At 41.2% G+C, this 15955-nt stretch overlaps 1 protein-coding gene across 1 annotated transcript; it reads right to left on the bottom strand.

Moving 5' to 3' along the window:
- Positions 1 to 58: 58 nt before the first annotated feature.
- FAM177A1 (family with sequence similarity 177 member A1) lies at positions 59 to 15814 on the bottom strand. The gene is given in 6 exon segments (XM_058807679.1): positions 59 to 2288; positions 3095 to 3192; positions 4882 to 4948; positions 11347 to 11523; positions 15552 to 15742; positions 15745 to 15814. Coding segments are annotated over 6 exon segments (816 nt in total). The 3' UTR covers positions 59 to 2075.
- Between the last annotated feature and the right edge of the window lie 141 nt (positions 15815 to 15955).

The raw sequence follows: 15955 nt of genomic DNA, 5'->3' as shown, positions 1-15955 counted from the left end.
GTGCACAGGCATAAAGTTTCAAAGACCACAGAGTTTTAAAGGAAAATCCATAGCCAACTTCCAGTTCAAAAATTATATTAAATATAAAATAACCAATTAATGCATTTACAGAAAAATTAAACCAATATGAAAGTAACCACTTTCATACAGTTTGCAAAAAAGGAAAGATTAAGTTAAGGCACAGTGAGTAATACAGTATTTCATACAAAGAAGGCAGTGAGAGCATTTGTTATGCAACAAATAGTAGGGAAAGGAAGTAAAAAAAAAACCAAACTGACATTAATTTATTGGAAGAAAAGCAAAGTATCCTTCAGCTGTCAAAGTATTACTCAAGCTATCTGATGTTTTCTTTCTTTGATGCTATATGAACTCCTAACAAGCTGATTTTCTGTGTATTCCCTTGGTGTTGAATCAAGCTCTCCCTTGCAGACATCCAGGGCAAAGGAGTGATTTTACACTGTGGTCAGCATCCTCTGTCTTACAATTCAGAAAAGGCAAAGAATGGAGTATCAAAGCAGATGGACTAGAGCTGATGATTGAATCTTCCTCCTTCGATTTTCTGTAGTACTGGAGAGCTACAGACAGATGAGAGGAAGCATTTGTGCTGCACAGGACATTAGTTCAGGCAGAGGGTCATCTGAAATACATGATTAATTCCAGAAACTAAAGAGCCAAGGTACCTGGCCTGTGGTGTTACATCAGGCTCCTCAGTTGGCACTGGGAGCAAGGCCAGGGACATGTCATGATACCCAACAACCCAATTTCATTAAGGACTATTTTAAACTTTTTTTTATAAATCTCAAAGACAGAAGTAATGTTCTACATGGTAAATAGTGCAGGTTCTCTGCTCCTTTACCTACAACAGTTGTCCACAGAAGATGACTGAGGCAATGACACCTGATTGTTGCAAAGTAAACTATTCACCTTTTACAAGCTACAGGTACAGTCACTGCAGTAAAACAGCTTAATTGGTATTAGATGTGGAGCTGCACTTCATTTAGACAAAAATAAAAATTTCTGGTTTTGTAAGTGCAGTATCACAACACATATTTATTTAAGAGAAGGAAAGAGTCCTAAGTTTGGTTTTGTTGTTTCTAGTTATGCATGTGTTCTGTGCTAATAGGATGAAAATTATCTGCAGTGGCACATCCCTTACTGGCAATTTAACATTCAACACACAATTTCTTTAGGTTACTCAAGTACACAGACTTGTGTAATCAATGTCCAAAAAAGTTCATAGTTCTAGACTGGTACTACATAGAGTGTACTTGATATCATTTGCACTTGATATCATTTAGCAAGACTCTAGTTTCTTTTCCAGACCACTGAGAGCATGCATTCAAGCACATGGGTCTCTTAATTCTTGGGCTTGAGAACATCCTAGACTGATGTTAGTTCTGAACTTTGCTACAACAGCACTGCATGGAGCAGCTGAGCACTATTGGCCTTCAAGAGTGCTGGTACTTGTTAGTAAGTTCTTAAGGATGCTTATAGCCTCCTGGAAGTTGGGATTTTTTTTACTTAATTAACAAAAAGTCAGTGGACCCTTTAATTAACATTAAATCTAACATTATTCTTTTGTGTTAACAACAGAAAAAATACATGCATACAACAGTGACAATAAATAGGGGGAATAAGACTGTTATAATTACCTTTGAGTTACAGGATATTAATTCCTATTAATCTATTCATAGAGAGCCAAGTTGCAAACAATGTGCAAATCAGGTTTTTAGAAGTAGGAAACAGCACTGCCTCTGCAATTCACAGGTGTTAGAGACACAGCAATTCAAAGAAAAGACATTTCTACTTACTTTACACAGAAATTAGCTCACACATTCAATTTTAGACCAAATGTTTGTAGTGCAATTTTCATTTTAACTGAAGTGCCAATTTGGCAGAATGCCTCAGCCTTTATTAGGCAGACTGACTGAACAGACATTGCCTAGCTCTCTCCTGATCAATAAGAATGGTAGGAGTTGTATTTCACTGAACAAGCATGATCCTATTTTTCCTGTTTATAGGCAGATTGTGACACCTGACAGTTCTTATTTCCTACATTATACAGAGCTTTACACTTAAGGAGGGACAGGAACTACATCCTGGTTATTTTCCGCAGTGGGTGGGCAATCTCCCTCATTTTCAAAGTTTACATTCACAAATGAAGAGCATGCTGTTGCTCCAGGCTGGTCTGTCTGGACAGGAGCTTCAGCTTGTGGCTTGTTCTGCTGTTCCTGATGCTGCCTTTCTGCTTCTTCTGACATCTTGTTTTCCTGTTCCTCCTCTTCTGCCTAGAAAGAGATAACCAGATTCATATGCTACTATTTACCACTTAGATTAAGTCTTTCCATAAGAGCATAATAGTTACAAGGTAAGGACATTTGTTCCACTAGAAAACAGTCACTAGTTGATCATAAGATAAGATACATTCCAGAATTCCACTCCCAGTATGGAAAAAAAAAATCCCCAAAAGTGAAGGATTAAACTGTGTTAAACACAGAAAAAAGACACATATCTAAATAAGCAGTTTTAGTTAACAGCAATAGTGATAGGTCTACCTCCTCTAAAGTTTTTTCAGCTCTCAATTAAAAAAAAAGTAATAAAGCTTTAAATATGTTTTCAGTCTCTTCTAAAGGAAGATTATTAAGGGTTAGGTTATTTTGCCCAAAGCACTGGCTATTTATCAGTATTGCCCCTTTATGCTTTAGAACAAACAGTAACCTCGTGTTCAATTTACCCTTGAGACTGTGTTGAACAAGTTTTAGAGTTGGAAAGTGTATTGCTAGCAGCAATACCCCTTTTTCAGTGTTCAGCAGCTGTCCATCCAACTTTCTCACAGTGTTGACTTAAAGAATGCATGGTACAAGAGAAACAGAGCAGAGGTCAGCACCCACCCGTTTCTAAGACTGATGAGCTGGAGAGAAAAGGCTGATGGATAAGAAAGCATTACCCATGCATCAAATGAAAACTGGAGGCAAGCTGAAATTGAGGGTCTAAAGCTTCATTTTAATGCTAGAATACAAATTTTATTTTTTAGAGTACCAGGAAAGACAAGTTGGGAGAGAAGGAGTGCAAGAACCCTAGCTCCCACACATACCTCTCTCTTCATTCTGTAATATTCATCAATGGCATATTGGTATTTTGGTGTGCTTATTCCCAGAACAGATGCAATCTTTTCCCCCAGGAAATCACACACTAGAAAATAAAGGGAGGTTTACATAGGATTTAGTATCTAGAAGAGAATTCTTGTACGACATTTTAGTATAAAAATTATCACCATCTTTCCTGAATGGTTTTCTCTAGTCCTACTTCACTCACAAAATACCACAAAAACCTGTGAGGTTAATCTCCTTATAGGTAATTATTAGCTGAATATACTAATAATTGCTCTTTAGGATAAAGAATGAACAAAAGGAGAAGAACATGAAATTCAGTGAAAATATATATGGTGATAGGGTTTGAATTCTTCTAGCTTCAGCTTTGGATCTAAGTTTGTTTTGCTAGGAATCAGTTAAAGGGTAAGCCTTGAGCTGAACTTCAACTGAAAATAAAGTTAGACAAAAGTACATGGGTACCAACTGTACTGGCAGTTCAATCTGGTGGTACTAGCAAACAGGATTTACTGACACAAGCATACCTCAAGTCAGTTTTAACAATGTTCTGTGTTCCATACTAACAGATTAATAAAACATTTGTTTCAGCTGTCTCAATTTTCAAGCTGTAGGCTACATTCAGTGCTACTTTGCTAAAACACATAGGGCGCAGTCAGAAGTAGGGAGCAGAGGTAAGCTTGTGTCAGTCAGTTTCTTTACCATGGTGATGGCTGCAGATAACACTGGTGGAGTAAAGGCAAGCAAGAAGTCAAATATTCTGCACTTCTAATTGTAAATCTGCCCCAAGGATGCAAATGACTTAGTCATCTTAGGGAAAACCCAGAAGTCAGTCACTGACTGCTTCAATGAACATTCAGAAAAATGAACTCTATAGATATTATGGCATCCTGAGTGCTCTGCAAAAGACCAGTTCAAATTACAGAGGTAGGAGCCAAAACTGAAATGCAAAGAAGAAAGGACTGATCTTCAAATTCATAAAGGACTTCTAAAAAAGGAAAAGCAGTATCTACCCTTGCATATGAAGAACAGATGCATCAAGGAATATAATTACACTGTACATTAGAAAAAAGGCATTTCTAAAAATAAGGATAGGTTAACTAACACAAAGACTGCCAAAAAATATAAAAATATTCAAAATTATATGTACAATGACAGAAACTCCATAATATTTGTGGAAGAAACCCAATAAAGATACTTTACCTTGGAAAGAACACAGACTATGACAAGCATTTCTAAAACTTGGCAAAATTTTAAGAGGTCCATGAGTCAAATAAATGTCTGTGCAGTACCCTTGACAACAGTCCTGTTTATTTTGTAACCTCAGAAGTTCACAGTATGGCATGCAACCAGATGTGTTCTTGGGATACATTCTCATTGTCTTCAAAAAAACTGTCAGTTTAGTTACACCAGCCAGCATTCTTTACAGGTAACATCACACAAAATGGTTCCATACAAAATCTAATAGAAAACGGATATATTCCCTTGCCAGCATCAATCTATCTCCATATGAAGAAAAAGGGGGAAAAGTGTTCATCAAAAGAGTACTTTCTGATCATTTTTCCATGCAAGAATTGTTTATTAAAAGTAAAAAAAAAAAAAATTATAAATGCCTAAGGCAGGAGAGTACATCTCCACAGATTAAATACAGTTCAATTCGTACTTCTGAAAAAGTAACAAGTAGAAACCAAAGGTGATTTACAGTCTGTCAACATGACTTTGTGACTTTCAGTATTCCCCTTCTGGTTTACCCAAGAATTAAATAAAGCAATACCTGATAAGGTGGATGTGGCAACTCGCAGCATGTGAAACCACAAGTAGGGCCCCCATGTGAGTGTTGTCTGCAGGAACAAGAGCAGTGTGAGTATGTACAGCTGTGTGGCCATGGCACAAAACAACACATGCAGAACTGAAAATGGCTGGAGAAGAAAGACCTGCAATGTTTTCTGTTTTCCAGCTACTACCATGTTTTTGCTTTAAAATAAGTATAGACCAGGCAAGTGAAGCAAAGTATCACCATAAGATATAACCATGGTTTACCTCTGGGAAAATTTCTTGCTTTTTGTTTCCTACTTCCAGACTTGGGAAATGACAAGCAGGCAACTAAATTCTCAGCTAGAAAAAGCTTTCCACAACGTTCTGCATTCCATCAGGCCAAGAGGAAAAGTGAGGTAACAAAGTAGTCCCTCATTACAATAATGAGTGAACTGCAAAAGACTGTTTAAAATCAAACCAATCCTTCGAACATCTGAGGAAGAGGCTGCTTTAAAACATTTACAACCAAACAGGAATTATCCCTTGAAATCACACCTGGAAAACAAAGCCAGGAGCCCTGAGGGAGGGGGAGTTACAGCAGCTCTGGGGGAGCGATGGAGCCAAGCAAAGCAAAGCCAAGCAAAGTGAACCACGAGGAACACAATGGGAATAAACAGGGCTCAGCTGGGGCCACCTCAAACATTTGCATGTGAGTGAGGAAGTTTCTGTGAGGAGCCTGCACACCCGGGCACACAACATGGGACACAAACATGAGGAACTGGAGATCTGTGTGCAGCTGCAGGGGTAGGATCTCATCAGGATCCCAGGGATGCAGTGAATGCACCGAGTGCTGCTGTGGAGGGATACAGGCTGCACAGGAAGGGCTGGCCAGGAAGACAAAGAAAAGGAACTGCTCTTTGCACGACTGCTACAGCAAAAATACTGCAGCCTCCACACGAACTGATACATAGATACATACACAGTAAATTAAAGATTTATAATTAAATTAATTATAAAATAATGGGTGTGCACAGGCTATGCTTTTCATCGAGGGAACAGACTGTATCTGTTAAAAAAAAAACCAAACCAAACCATGTAATAAAAAGGAAAAGGGGAAAAGCAGATTACAAGCAAATGGGGAAAAAATTGTAGGCTTTCCCATTTGTGAAAAGGCAAATTCAACTTTCACAGTGAACTAAAATATGTTCATAGTTAACAGGCTGTTGTGTTCAGGTGAGCTCTTTGATCCATATTTCCCCTCAGAAAATATCTCTGTAGAAGTACCTTTCTTCTGGAAAGTAGCAATTTAAAGTGTTAGCTTTTATTAAGTAAAACACATGAGCTCTACTCAGTTATGTAAGTATTTATAACTTACTACTAAGAACTGTTTGGTAGTAACCTGTTTCTATGATCTTATTTAACAGATATGTGTACAGGAACAACCAATATTATTTTAAATAATACAGCTACAGAAACTACCTGGTATAGCCTCAGTATATATGTACTCAAGCACTAGGCCTTGGTGCTTTCCAAGCATCATCTCTACAAATCAGTACAGCAAGAAATTGTCTGTCAAGCCACAAACTCACGTTGGGCAGGCTGACAAAAGGCCAGATGCTATATATTTTTGGCAGTGGATATGAAAAATGTCCTGCCAAGGTAAAAGTGTAAGCAAAACCGGCTGCCATCCAACTTACACAAAAGCACCTCCAGCTCATTGATTATGTGCTCAGTTGGCAGAAAGGCTAACGAGGAGTTTGTTCAGTTGAAGAAGTCAAAAAAAGTGCTGGAAAAGCTTGTTGCCACAGGTGCAAATAATGGCACTGACAGGGCTCTGCACAATCCTTCATGCTGAGGTGACAGGGTTAGAAAGCATTCATGCAGGGCACAGGACAAACAAGGGCCTGCTGTGTGCTGTAAGAAAGAACTTACAAGAGCCCCCATAATATTTCAGAGAGAAAGGACAAGCTGAGCTTCAACGTGACAGAAGTAAGTCAGACCCAGAACATTCTAACAAGTTGGTGGTAACACAAACGTGGGTAACAGCTGAGGCTCAGCAGACACAGAGGTTTTACTGCTACTCTTCCCCCACCACAGCTAAAAGTCAGTTTGGTACACTGGAAGCACTTCTAAGTTCAGCTTTGTGGGAGCCTCTGCTTTCTGACAAAGCCCAACCAGACATTTCCTCATCCCTGACAAGCAAGGTTTTGCCAGACTCCTCAGTTCAAAAAGTAACTTTCTTTCCAGCATCTCAAAAGGCAATATAAAACCATGAGAGAGGCTACTTCACAGGAAATGAACAGGAGAAAGGAGATGGTTTGGAGAGTAAACCACCAGGAACAAGGGAGCACATCCAAGGCATCACCTTTTTCCACACATTCCCCCTTTATCTCTCCAGGGTAAATTTGGTGCCTTCCCAGAGCACCTCAGAGAGGGAAGTACAAACAGCTGATGTCAGGCAAGAACTGGTACTGGGGAAACTGGAGCCATTCAAGTGACATGAACAGGGCTCTTAAGCAATGGCTCAGTACAAATTAATCACATTAATCCTTGTCAGTGAAGTAGCTTTAATACACTGAGCTGGAAAGTAGAAAACCATACCCAAGTCAGGTCCTGCAGACCTGCAGAACCACATACCCAGACACTGCATGTCAGCTTCCTCTGGCCAGCCAGAGAAGCCTTCATCTTCAGTCTTTTATCAACTCAAGGATGCAGTAATATTGTATTTCTTGACAGGAAACAAGGGACAGTATGAAATACATACACTGTTGATAGTATTGCTCCTGCAATCACACTCTTTAGTAGATGTTTCTACAATGTTTAATTATATTACTCAACTATCCTGACTTTATTTTGTTGTCAAAATGGAAACCATAATGGTTTTGACAACTGATTTTTAAATTACAAAAAATCTTAATGTATCATTTTAATTTAAATAGGAAGGCACATAATGGATAAAATCACTAATAGAACCAAGGGGCCTCTGGTTCAATAACAGAGCAGGATTTTGTTTCCTAGTGTGGGACTGCTGAAGGGAGCACACATGTTCTCTTGAATTTCTGAATGCACCATGTTCCTAAACAATCCACATATGTATTTATGTTTGGCAGATTTCATCCCTAATAACACTTAAACTTTCAAAGGTATGTAGGGTTTCTCTTCGTCAGAGAAAATGGCAAAATGAGAAAAATAATAATATCCTGATTTAGGAAAAACTAAATCCTGTATTTAATAGTTAATATACACCACCAAATACATACTTTTTCATTTTTTACAGTGCCAAGATAAAGTTTAAATTAATTTGTTAATTAGTTTAATCAATGACTTTTCAATGCTATAATAGGTTCTTTTTGTAAGACATGAAAAACTTGGCATCTAAGACAAGCCAGTGAAAACAAGACCAGGAACACACATACCATACTTCATCAAGAGCTTCTACCATATTATGAGTTACTTGGTCAGTGACTTTTTCTCCTTCATCCTCAAATTCTTAAAAGAAAACCAGAGTTCGATGGTCCTCAAGAGAGAAATTTTTGCTATTTGAAGTTAAGGCCCGTTTAACTACAGGATATCAAGATAACCTTCCTGCAAGGATGTGTTTCAATCTTTCTGAGCACTGAAGGTTAATAAAATCAAATCCCTCCTGGAGCTTTGTTGCAGATGTCTTCTTGGGATGGATTCCAAAGTTGTCACACCAAAGTCATGCTGCTCACAGTTCCTCTGTGCAGACTCACACTCCACCTTCTGCCCACTCATCTAACAGGTGAACGCAGCAAAGAGTTTACCAATAAATAGAAGGATCATCTTCTTAATTAATACAAAATAAAGTTTTGGTGGACAAAACCAAAAGAAAAAATATATATAGAGTGCAAACGTCTACATTTTAGGACAAAAGAATCAAAAACACATCTATACTATTAAAGCATTTGAATTTCAGTGTGAGAACATTCAGATATTACTGAATGCTATTATCTAAAAAATAATATCCAGTGTTCTGGATTAAAAAACACAAAGCACAATAGAATGGGCACCCCAGTCCAACAATGTTAATGAACTGAGTGCTGACCTACTGAAGCTCTAGAAGTTCTTTCAAAGAAAATTTAAAACTCAGCTCTTTTTGAGAATTGTTTTGTTGGGAGTAACAGGAATCCACCACACCAAGTGCTCTGGTTATGGTATTACCAGGATATATACATATTACTTTGCTTAGTAAGAAACACATTGGCATTGTCTGCTTAGCTGTAAAACACAATTAAACCAAGGTACTTACTGAAGACATTTCTTTACAACACAGCAAAATATTTGTTTCCCTTAAACTCATTCAAAAACTGCCAGGAGGCTAATACCAGCAGAGCTTTGATATTTCATGAAGGAAAGTTTCTATTCAAAATACTGAATGTGCTTTTTCTGAAAATAAACTGGTCCAGAAACAGCTATTACCTGAAACATACTTTTTTGTATCCCAACTGAGATAACAAGTTTTAGACATGCTGGTCTCAGGTCTCAGCAAACTGACTATTTAATTGCTTTTATAGAAATCCTACCAAAAAAAAAAAAAAAAACATTTTAAAGCAGCTGTTGGCTAAAACACCAAAGCTCAGCTTGGACTAACATTTCTTCAATTGTCTGGCTCAGCTGGGATACACAAAGCATGCAGGAGATAAAGTAAGCCTCACTTAATGGCAACCCCTGCTCTAATCAAGTTCATTCTGTCCGAGGTAAAAAGCAATACATAATAAGGCATAGAGTGCTCCACAATAAACTACCCTGGTTTGGGGGGTGCTTTTATTAAAAAAATGTATTCAAAATTAAGGACTTAATAAACTATAAAAGGAGAATAACGCAATCTTAACTCCACCATACAATATGGGTTTTGGTACTCAGAAAAGAAATCTGTGTTGGGAAAGGAGGGGAACAATCACGCAGCATTCCTGGCTGCTGTGCACACTTGAGGGCTCTTTAGTTAAGTGTGCACGTGTACAGCAGCATGCATGTCTCTGTCCCCACAACACCTACACCAAGGCTTGTGAGCCTTCTGCCACTGCATCACCATGGAACTCTGCTACTGTCAGGAAATGGCACAAAAAATACACACATCTTGTTCCCTGATCATTGTAATCGGGAACAAAAATCTCTCAGACATCCACAGATATCTGACATGACTGCCTAGTGGGGAACAGACCTCACTCTGAAGACACCTGAACGTTACCATAACAGTCAGTAAGTTCACAGTTCCTGCCTTGATTTGAGAAGATCCTTAAGGAGGAAAAACCCACCCTAGTACCCAGCAAGGCAGCTTAACATCTCACTCATTGTTTGTGATTACAGTGCAGTTCTTTTCCAACTATATACTTTGTGTGTATTTAATGCTGATAATATCGCACCTGCTATCAAGCTAATGTTATTTTTTTGTTGTATACAATAACTGCCTACCAAGAAAGAGGGCAATGCCATCCATCCATGTAAAATGCATTGCAATAGCTTCACCTATTGGTGGAACCCCCAGTCCCACCTGAATTCCCACAATCTCACTGGAGCTTAGTCCTCAACCCACCTTTTTTCTTCTTCAGGATAAACTAGTTTTACAGAGGGGAAGAGAGGTGCTGCTTGGCAGTCAAAGCAAACCTCTTATGGTCCACCAGTTCTTCAGAAGAGCACAAGCAGAAAGTCAAAATCTTCAGTCCCTTCAAGAAAGCCAAGCTCTCCCAGGATGGATACACATACTAAAAAATACAGGGTCCACTACTCTAGAGTAAATAGAAAGCTTCAATCACAACATTTCTTAATTATGGATTCCCAAACAAGGGTGCAGGAGTGTCAGGTAGAAAGCAGGGCACTGTTGTCCATGCGTGCAAGGCCTCTTCTCTGAAGTGTGGGAACAAGCATCTCCACAGCCGTGCCTGCCTCCATTCACAGGCTGAGCAACATCCATCAACACAAATGAACATTACTTACATGGACTAGGCAGGTCCTTCAAAATCTGGTCTTTATGTATCATGAATTACACAAGTCTTCCTTTATTTCTGCGAGTCATCTGTTTCTTTCCCTCCTTTACTCTTTTAATTATATAAAATTGTTGTTATGGTGACCCAAAATTACAGGTTTAAGTCATCAGTGTCAACAAACATAAGGAAAAAATGTCTCCTTTGCAAATTTTTTTTTTAAGCAACAGTATAAATCAAGGTATCTACTTGTATCAACACAGCAAGCATTATTAGAAGGGAAATGCAGGAGAGGACAAACTATAACTGTGAAGAAATTAAACCCATTTCTAATTAATAAGGCTACTTTAGTGGAAGTGAACTTCAGGACAAAACTTCCCAGTAATACTTTTCACAGATTTCTGAGTCTGTTAAGCCAATCAAATTATTAGAATTTATAATACTAAAGACTGTATCAGATTTGTGACACAAAAAATTAAGTATAAAATGTTTATAGCTGCCCAGTAAACCAGAAGTAGTTATTTATCAAGTAAAATACCTACAGGATCCACAGGTGGCAACAGGTCTTTTTTCTCTTGTTCATCTTCCTCTTCATCTGTGCTATATTCTTCCATTGTTTCTCCACTTGCAAAATGAATAACCCTCCTTGGAATTTTCTTTTTCTTTCCTATGACACCCAGCTCCACATTCTCAAAGCCACTTTCTCCCTTTGAAAGTTGCTATAAAGGAAAAAAACATCATTATCTCAAGTGCATGTTTCTGGAACTGGAAAGTTCCCCCTTAACAAACTTCATGAGATATTTAAAATATCTTAGATTAATTAGCATTTACAGTGGACACTTATTAGAGCTTGCCTGTAGATAAAAGACTGAAACATTCTTGTTTGCAGATATGTAAAAACCAATCCCTTCTCTAAAAGTAACAAACAGGTTTCTTCTGGGGGGTCATGTTTCATTAAATAATTGGATAAGCACAGAAATATCAATATTTATAGAATAAATATTTAATATTTATTGTTGGGTTTGGAATGAATATCTAATGAAATTAATCAAGTAGTTCATAGGCTGTAGCTGCCTCCTTGCAAGTTCAGACAGACACCTCTAGCACAAAAGAGAACTGAATAACCAAGCAGCCAGGCTCAAGCCTTAAAAAGATGCACAGAGGAATCTGCCCCTGTGGGCCTTCATCAGCAACCATGAGTAGTGCAAGGGACCAGGGTAAAAGGACAACACTTGGTTTTGTGGCTAAGAACATACCAAGTGAGAAGTCTGGCTGTGTCCTCCAACTGCTGAATGCTACAATGCAGCCTTTGGGTCACAAGAATTAAGAATATATACTTCTAGTTCAGAAGCCTGTCAATAAATCCTTAGGCTAGACACTCCTGCAGGCAGAGAATTTTAGCAAGGTTTTGTATTGCAGCTCTCAAAACAGAGCCTTCATCTTGGTAGAGCTTTTAGATGCTGCTGCATCAAATGCACAAAACTGTGCTGGAAACATTTCTGTCATATAGAGAAGGCAGAGAGGTTAGGAAATGCCAACCACATGTTTTTAATGTACCATGAAAGTTTTTAAAAATGCATGAGCTCATGTAATTTGAAACCGTATCACAAGGAATGACAGGCACAGTGTGTGCAGAATCCAGGTTGCATAAAATGCATTCCAGTTTCCAGCTTCTTCCCTACACAAACCTAATGATCTCCACAGAGCGCAGTTCAAAATTATAAATAAAAATACACATTTTAACAGCTGTAAGACATCCCTTTATCACTGCAAGTGCAGCATCACCATCCTCATCCTCATGCTAGATTACACAACACAGCTTTGCAAGGCAAGCAGCTTGGTTAGCAGGAAAGACAGTGGGGACGGGGGAGAGAGGCAGCAGAGGGTCCTGGGGAGCAGAACTGCTTCCCTCGTTCCAGCCAGGATTGTTCCCGTGCCCACAGCGAGGAGGGAGGCGGGCAGAGATCACGGGCTGAGCTCCACAGCTCCCTGCACAGAGGGAGCGCCCATCCACCAGAGTGGCTGATTCCCTGCACCACCGCTCCGCAAATCTGCAAGTCATCTCAGCTCCCCAGCACCTCTCTGGCCGGCTCGCACGTTCCAGGCATTTTCCTGGAGGAGCACAGCAGAACCCAGCAGCAAGTTTTCAATGGGCTAATTCGGCTGAAACAGTATTTTCAGGCAGAATCACATTTTCACGCAGAAAGACAAAACTGACTATCTGGGGCCCAGTGCAACCTCTCTGCTGTCTATCAGTCTTGGGAACAGAGCAAAGCTACAAAAACACAAATGCTGAAAACAGCGAAGCAACCTGAGCCCAGGGAGCACTGCTTGCTGCCATTATAAAAGTGCCACTTCCCGGGACTCCGTTCTGTATCTTTTTGTGCAAAAAGCACCACAGAATCAGCTTTTCATGAACATTCCACACTCCTTTATTGGCATCATACAATGACACTGTTTTTATATTTAGGCACAGTACTGAAGAGCACTGTTTCTTGCAAACACATCATAAATATCACTGTGATTAATAATAGCAAGCAATGTGAGCACCTCCTTAAGACTTCTAAAAACACAGTCTCTTAATCTGATTTTGGCTCATTTAGTGCAAATGCTTCAAATATTTTAACTTTAAAAAAACGTGATTTAATATTTCAGGTTTTAAAAGCAAGCTTTAGTTCTCTGAACACCCTCCCACATACACTACCTACAGCAAGCAACTCCACATAGCTGGTACTGGTAGAACATTTCAGACAAACGCAGTAACTCAAGGCAGTAAGGATTCACCAAGGAACAGTGAATCTGCTTCCCTTAGTAATCTGGCTCAAAGTCCTACATCATTAAATAAAATAATGCATGTCATCTGTTGTTTTGGTTATTACCTAGTCAACAAACCTGTGTGGGTTTTAGTCATCACTGGCCTTTTAAGTTTCACCTGCACAGCAAAAAAAACCATCTCTCCCAGGTGTGAGCAGAAAGTTCAGCGCCAATAAATTTTATCTTTCCAAAACTGTGGTAATGCAAATTTATTCTAGAGTTATCAACTAGATTCACTTTATAGCTCAAAGGTTACGATATTTCTTATTTGACAATTTATACTTTTGATCTTTCTTTATGAATTTGATCTTCTTTTCCAATTTAAGAAATTTTCACAAAGACCTTTCTTCTAGTGTGTGGCTTTAGTCAGGTTTCTGACCTCATTTTTTTTCCACAGGCTCCTCCTTCTCTAACACATTATATGATCTTGAAAGACTCAGCATTTGTGGCCACGTCACAGAATTATTTACTTTGGCTTCTATTCTGTCAGTTGTTAGACACGAAGGCTGGTCAGCCTTGTGCTTTTGGCACTCTAGCTAACACTCTTAAGGCCCTCAATAAACACTGTAAGGCAACTTCCCCTTTCTTTTAAATGTCCCCTTGGAATTTTTCTTGGCTTTATGGCACACACACAAACCTTACCTGCCAGGCAGTCAGGATCTGAAGCTCCTGTTCCTTGTTTATCCTCTTTACACCTACTCTACCTCACCCTTTGTCCAGAAACAGAGACAGAGCAGGGAACCTTGACAGGGCTGATAGAATACCCAGCACAACAGAATTTTAGTCCGCATATAAAATGCCAAAATAAATAAACTACTGTTAAGGATAAGGTGAGCCTGGACACCTGCAGGCAAGCTGGGAGGGCTGACACAAGTAGTATTAGGTGATGCAATAACATAAAGTTTCATGAAGGAGACAAAGAAGAAAAGTAAAATGAAATAGGGAGACTAGGCTATAGACTTTGGCATCTTTTAACCCTGCATTTGACATTTAACCTGTCAAATGCAGGAATCCTTTTAAGAGCTTATGAACCAAAGCACCAAAGTGTGTGATGCCCACATTCCCAGAGAAAGACGAGTAATTCAATTTGCACAGATCCACTGACCAGACACTGCTAGTCACTAGAAGGCTGATAACAGCTAATTAAAAATATTTCTACTATGCTATCTTGGCTGTCTTACTGATTTTTTTGGATAATTTGTTTCTGGCTAGGGTTGGAGGGGAGGAGTGTTGTTTAGGCTTGAGCGATTTGGGTTTTTTCATACTGCTGGTTTGACTTTCCACCCTTGTGTCTTAACTGAAATTAAACAGCATAAGTCTTTCAGAAAAAAAGACAAGATGACAGAGCCAGAGGACGGCTATGAGAAAAGACACCCTCCCAGCAAGGCTCGGAAAGGCACCACGAGCGGGGAAGGGGCAGCGGCAGCGCCCACAGCGCCGGGGCGCCGCCGAGGCCGGAGCGAGGAGCGGCAGGACCGGAGCTCGCCGGGCTGCGCTGTAATTAAGAGCTGCTGTCCCCGATCGCCTCCCACGCCTTCGCCAACTTGACAGCACGGAGGGAAGTGGAAACCTGTCTCACTCTAATATTTATCAGGCTCGTTTGTCAGAGCCATTGTCCGCCGGCGAGCAGGAGACACTGGAGACACGCGCGCCCGCCGCGCTGTCTGTAATTACAGCGCGCTGGATGGACGGGCAGACGGCTGACAGACAGACAGACAGACAGACAGACAGACCTCCTCTCCCGCGGGCGCGCCACGGCACCCCGCCGCCACAGCGGGGACCGGGGGCTCCCCCAGCCCCGCGCACCCCAGGCCGCGGCCGCCACCCCCGCCCCGGCCGGAGCCGCCGCGCCCTCGCCCCGCTCCGGAAGCGGCTGCGCCCGGTCCCGCCGCCCGCCCGGAGCGGCCGGGGAGCCGCCCGCGGCCCCGCTCACCTGCTCGGGCTCCATGGCGCCGGCGGCGGGCGCGCAGTAGAGGGTGATGGCGGCCAGCCCCTGTTCCATGCTCCCGCCCGCCGCGGCGCCGGGGGAGGGCGGCAGCGGGCCCGCCGCGGCCCGGGGAGGCGAGCGCGGCCGGGCGGCACCGCCCGCCACACCGCCCGCCGGGGCGGTGCCTGCGGCCCGCGGGGCCGGCCGCGAACAGGAGCCGGCGCCCGGCCGGCAGAGACTGGGGCACCGCCGCCACCGGCTTCCGTCATTTCGCTTCTCCCCGCAGCCCGGCATTAACCTGAGCCGGGAGGGAGGCGCGGGAGAGGCCAGGGGCGGCCGGGCTGCCGGGGACAGCCGTACCGCCACGGAGGCGGAAACGTACTGCGCTGAGGGAAAAGCACCGTTCTGGG

Source organism: Ammospiza caudacuta, chromosome 6, assembly GCF_027887145.1.
Source record: "Ammospiza caudacuta isolate bAmmCau1 chromosome 6, bAmmCau1.pri, whole genome shotgun sequence".
Taxonomy (NCBI): Eukaryota; Metazoa; Chordata; class Aves; order Passeriformes; family Passerellidae; genus Ammospiza; species Ammospiza caudacuta.
Note: the sequence above shows the minus strand (reverse complement) of the source record. Positions and strands in the feature narration are given on the sequence as shown.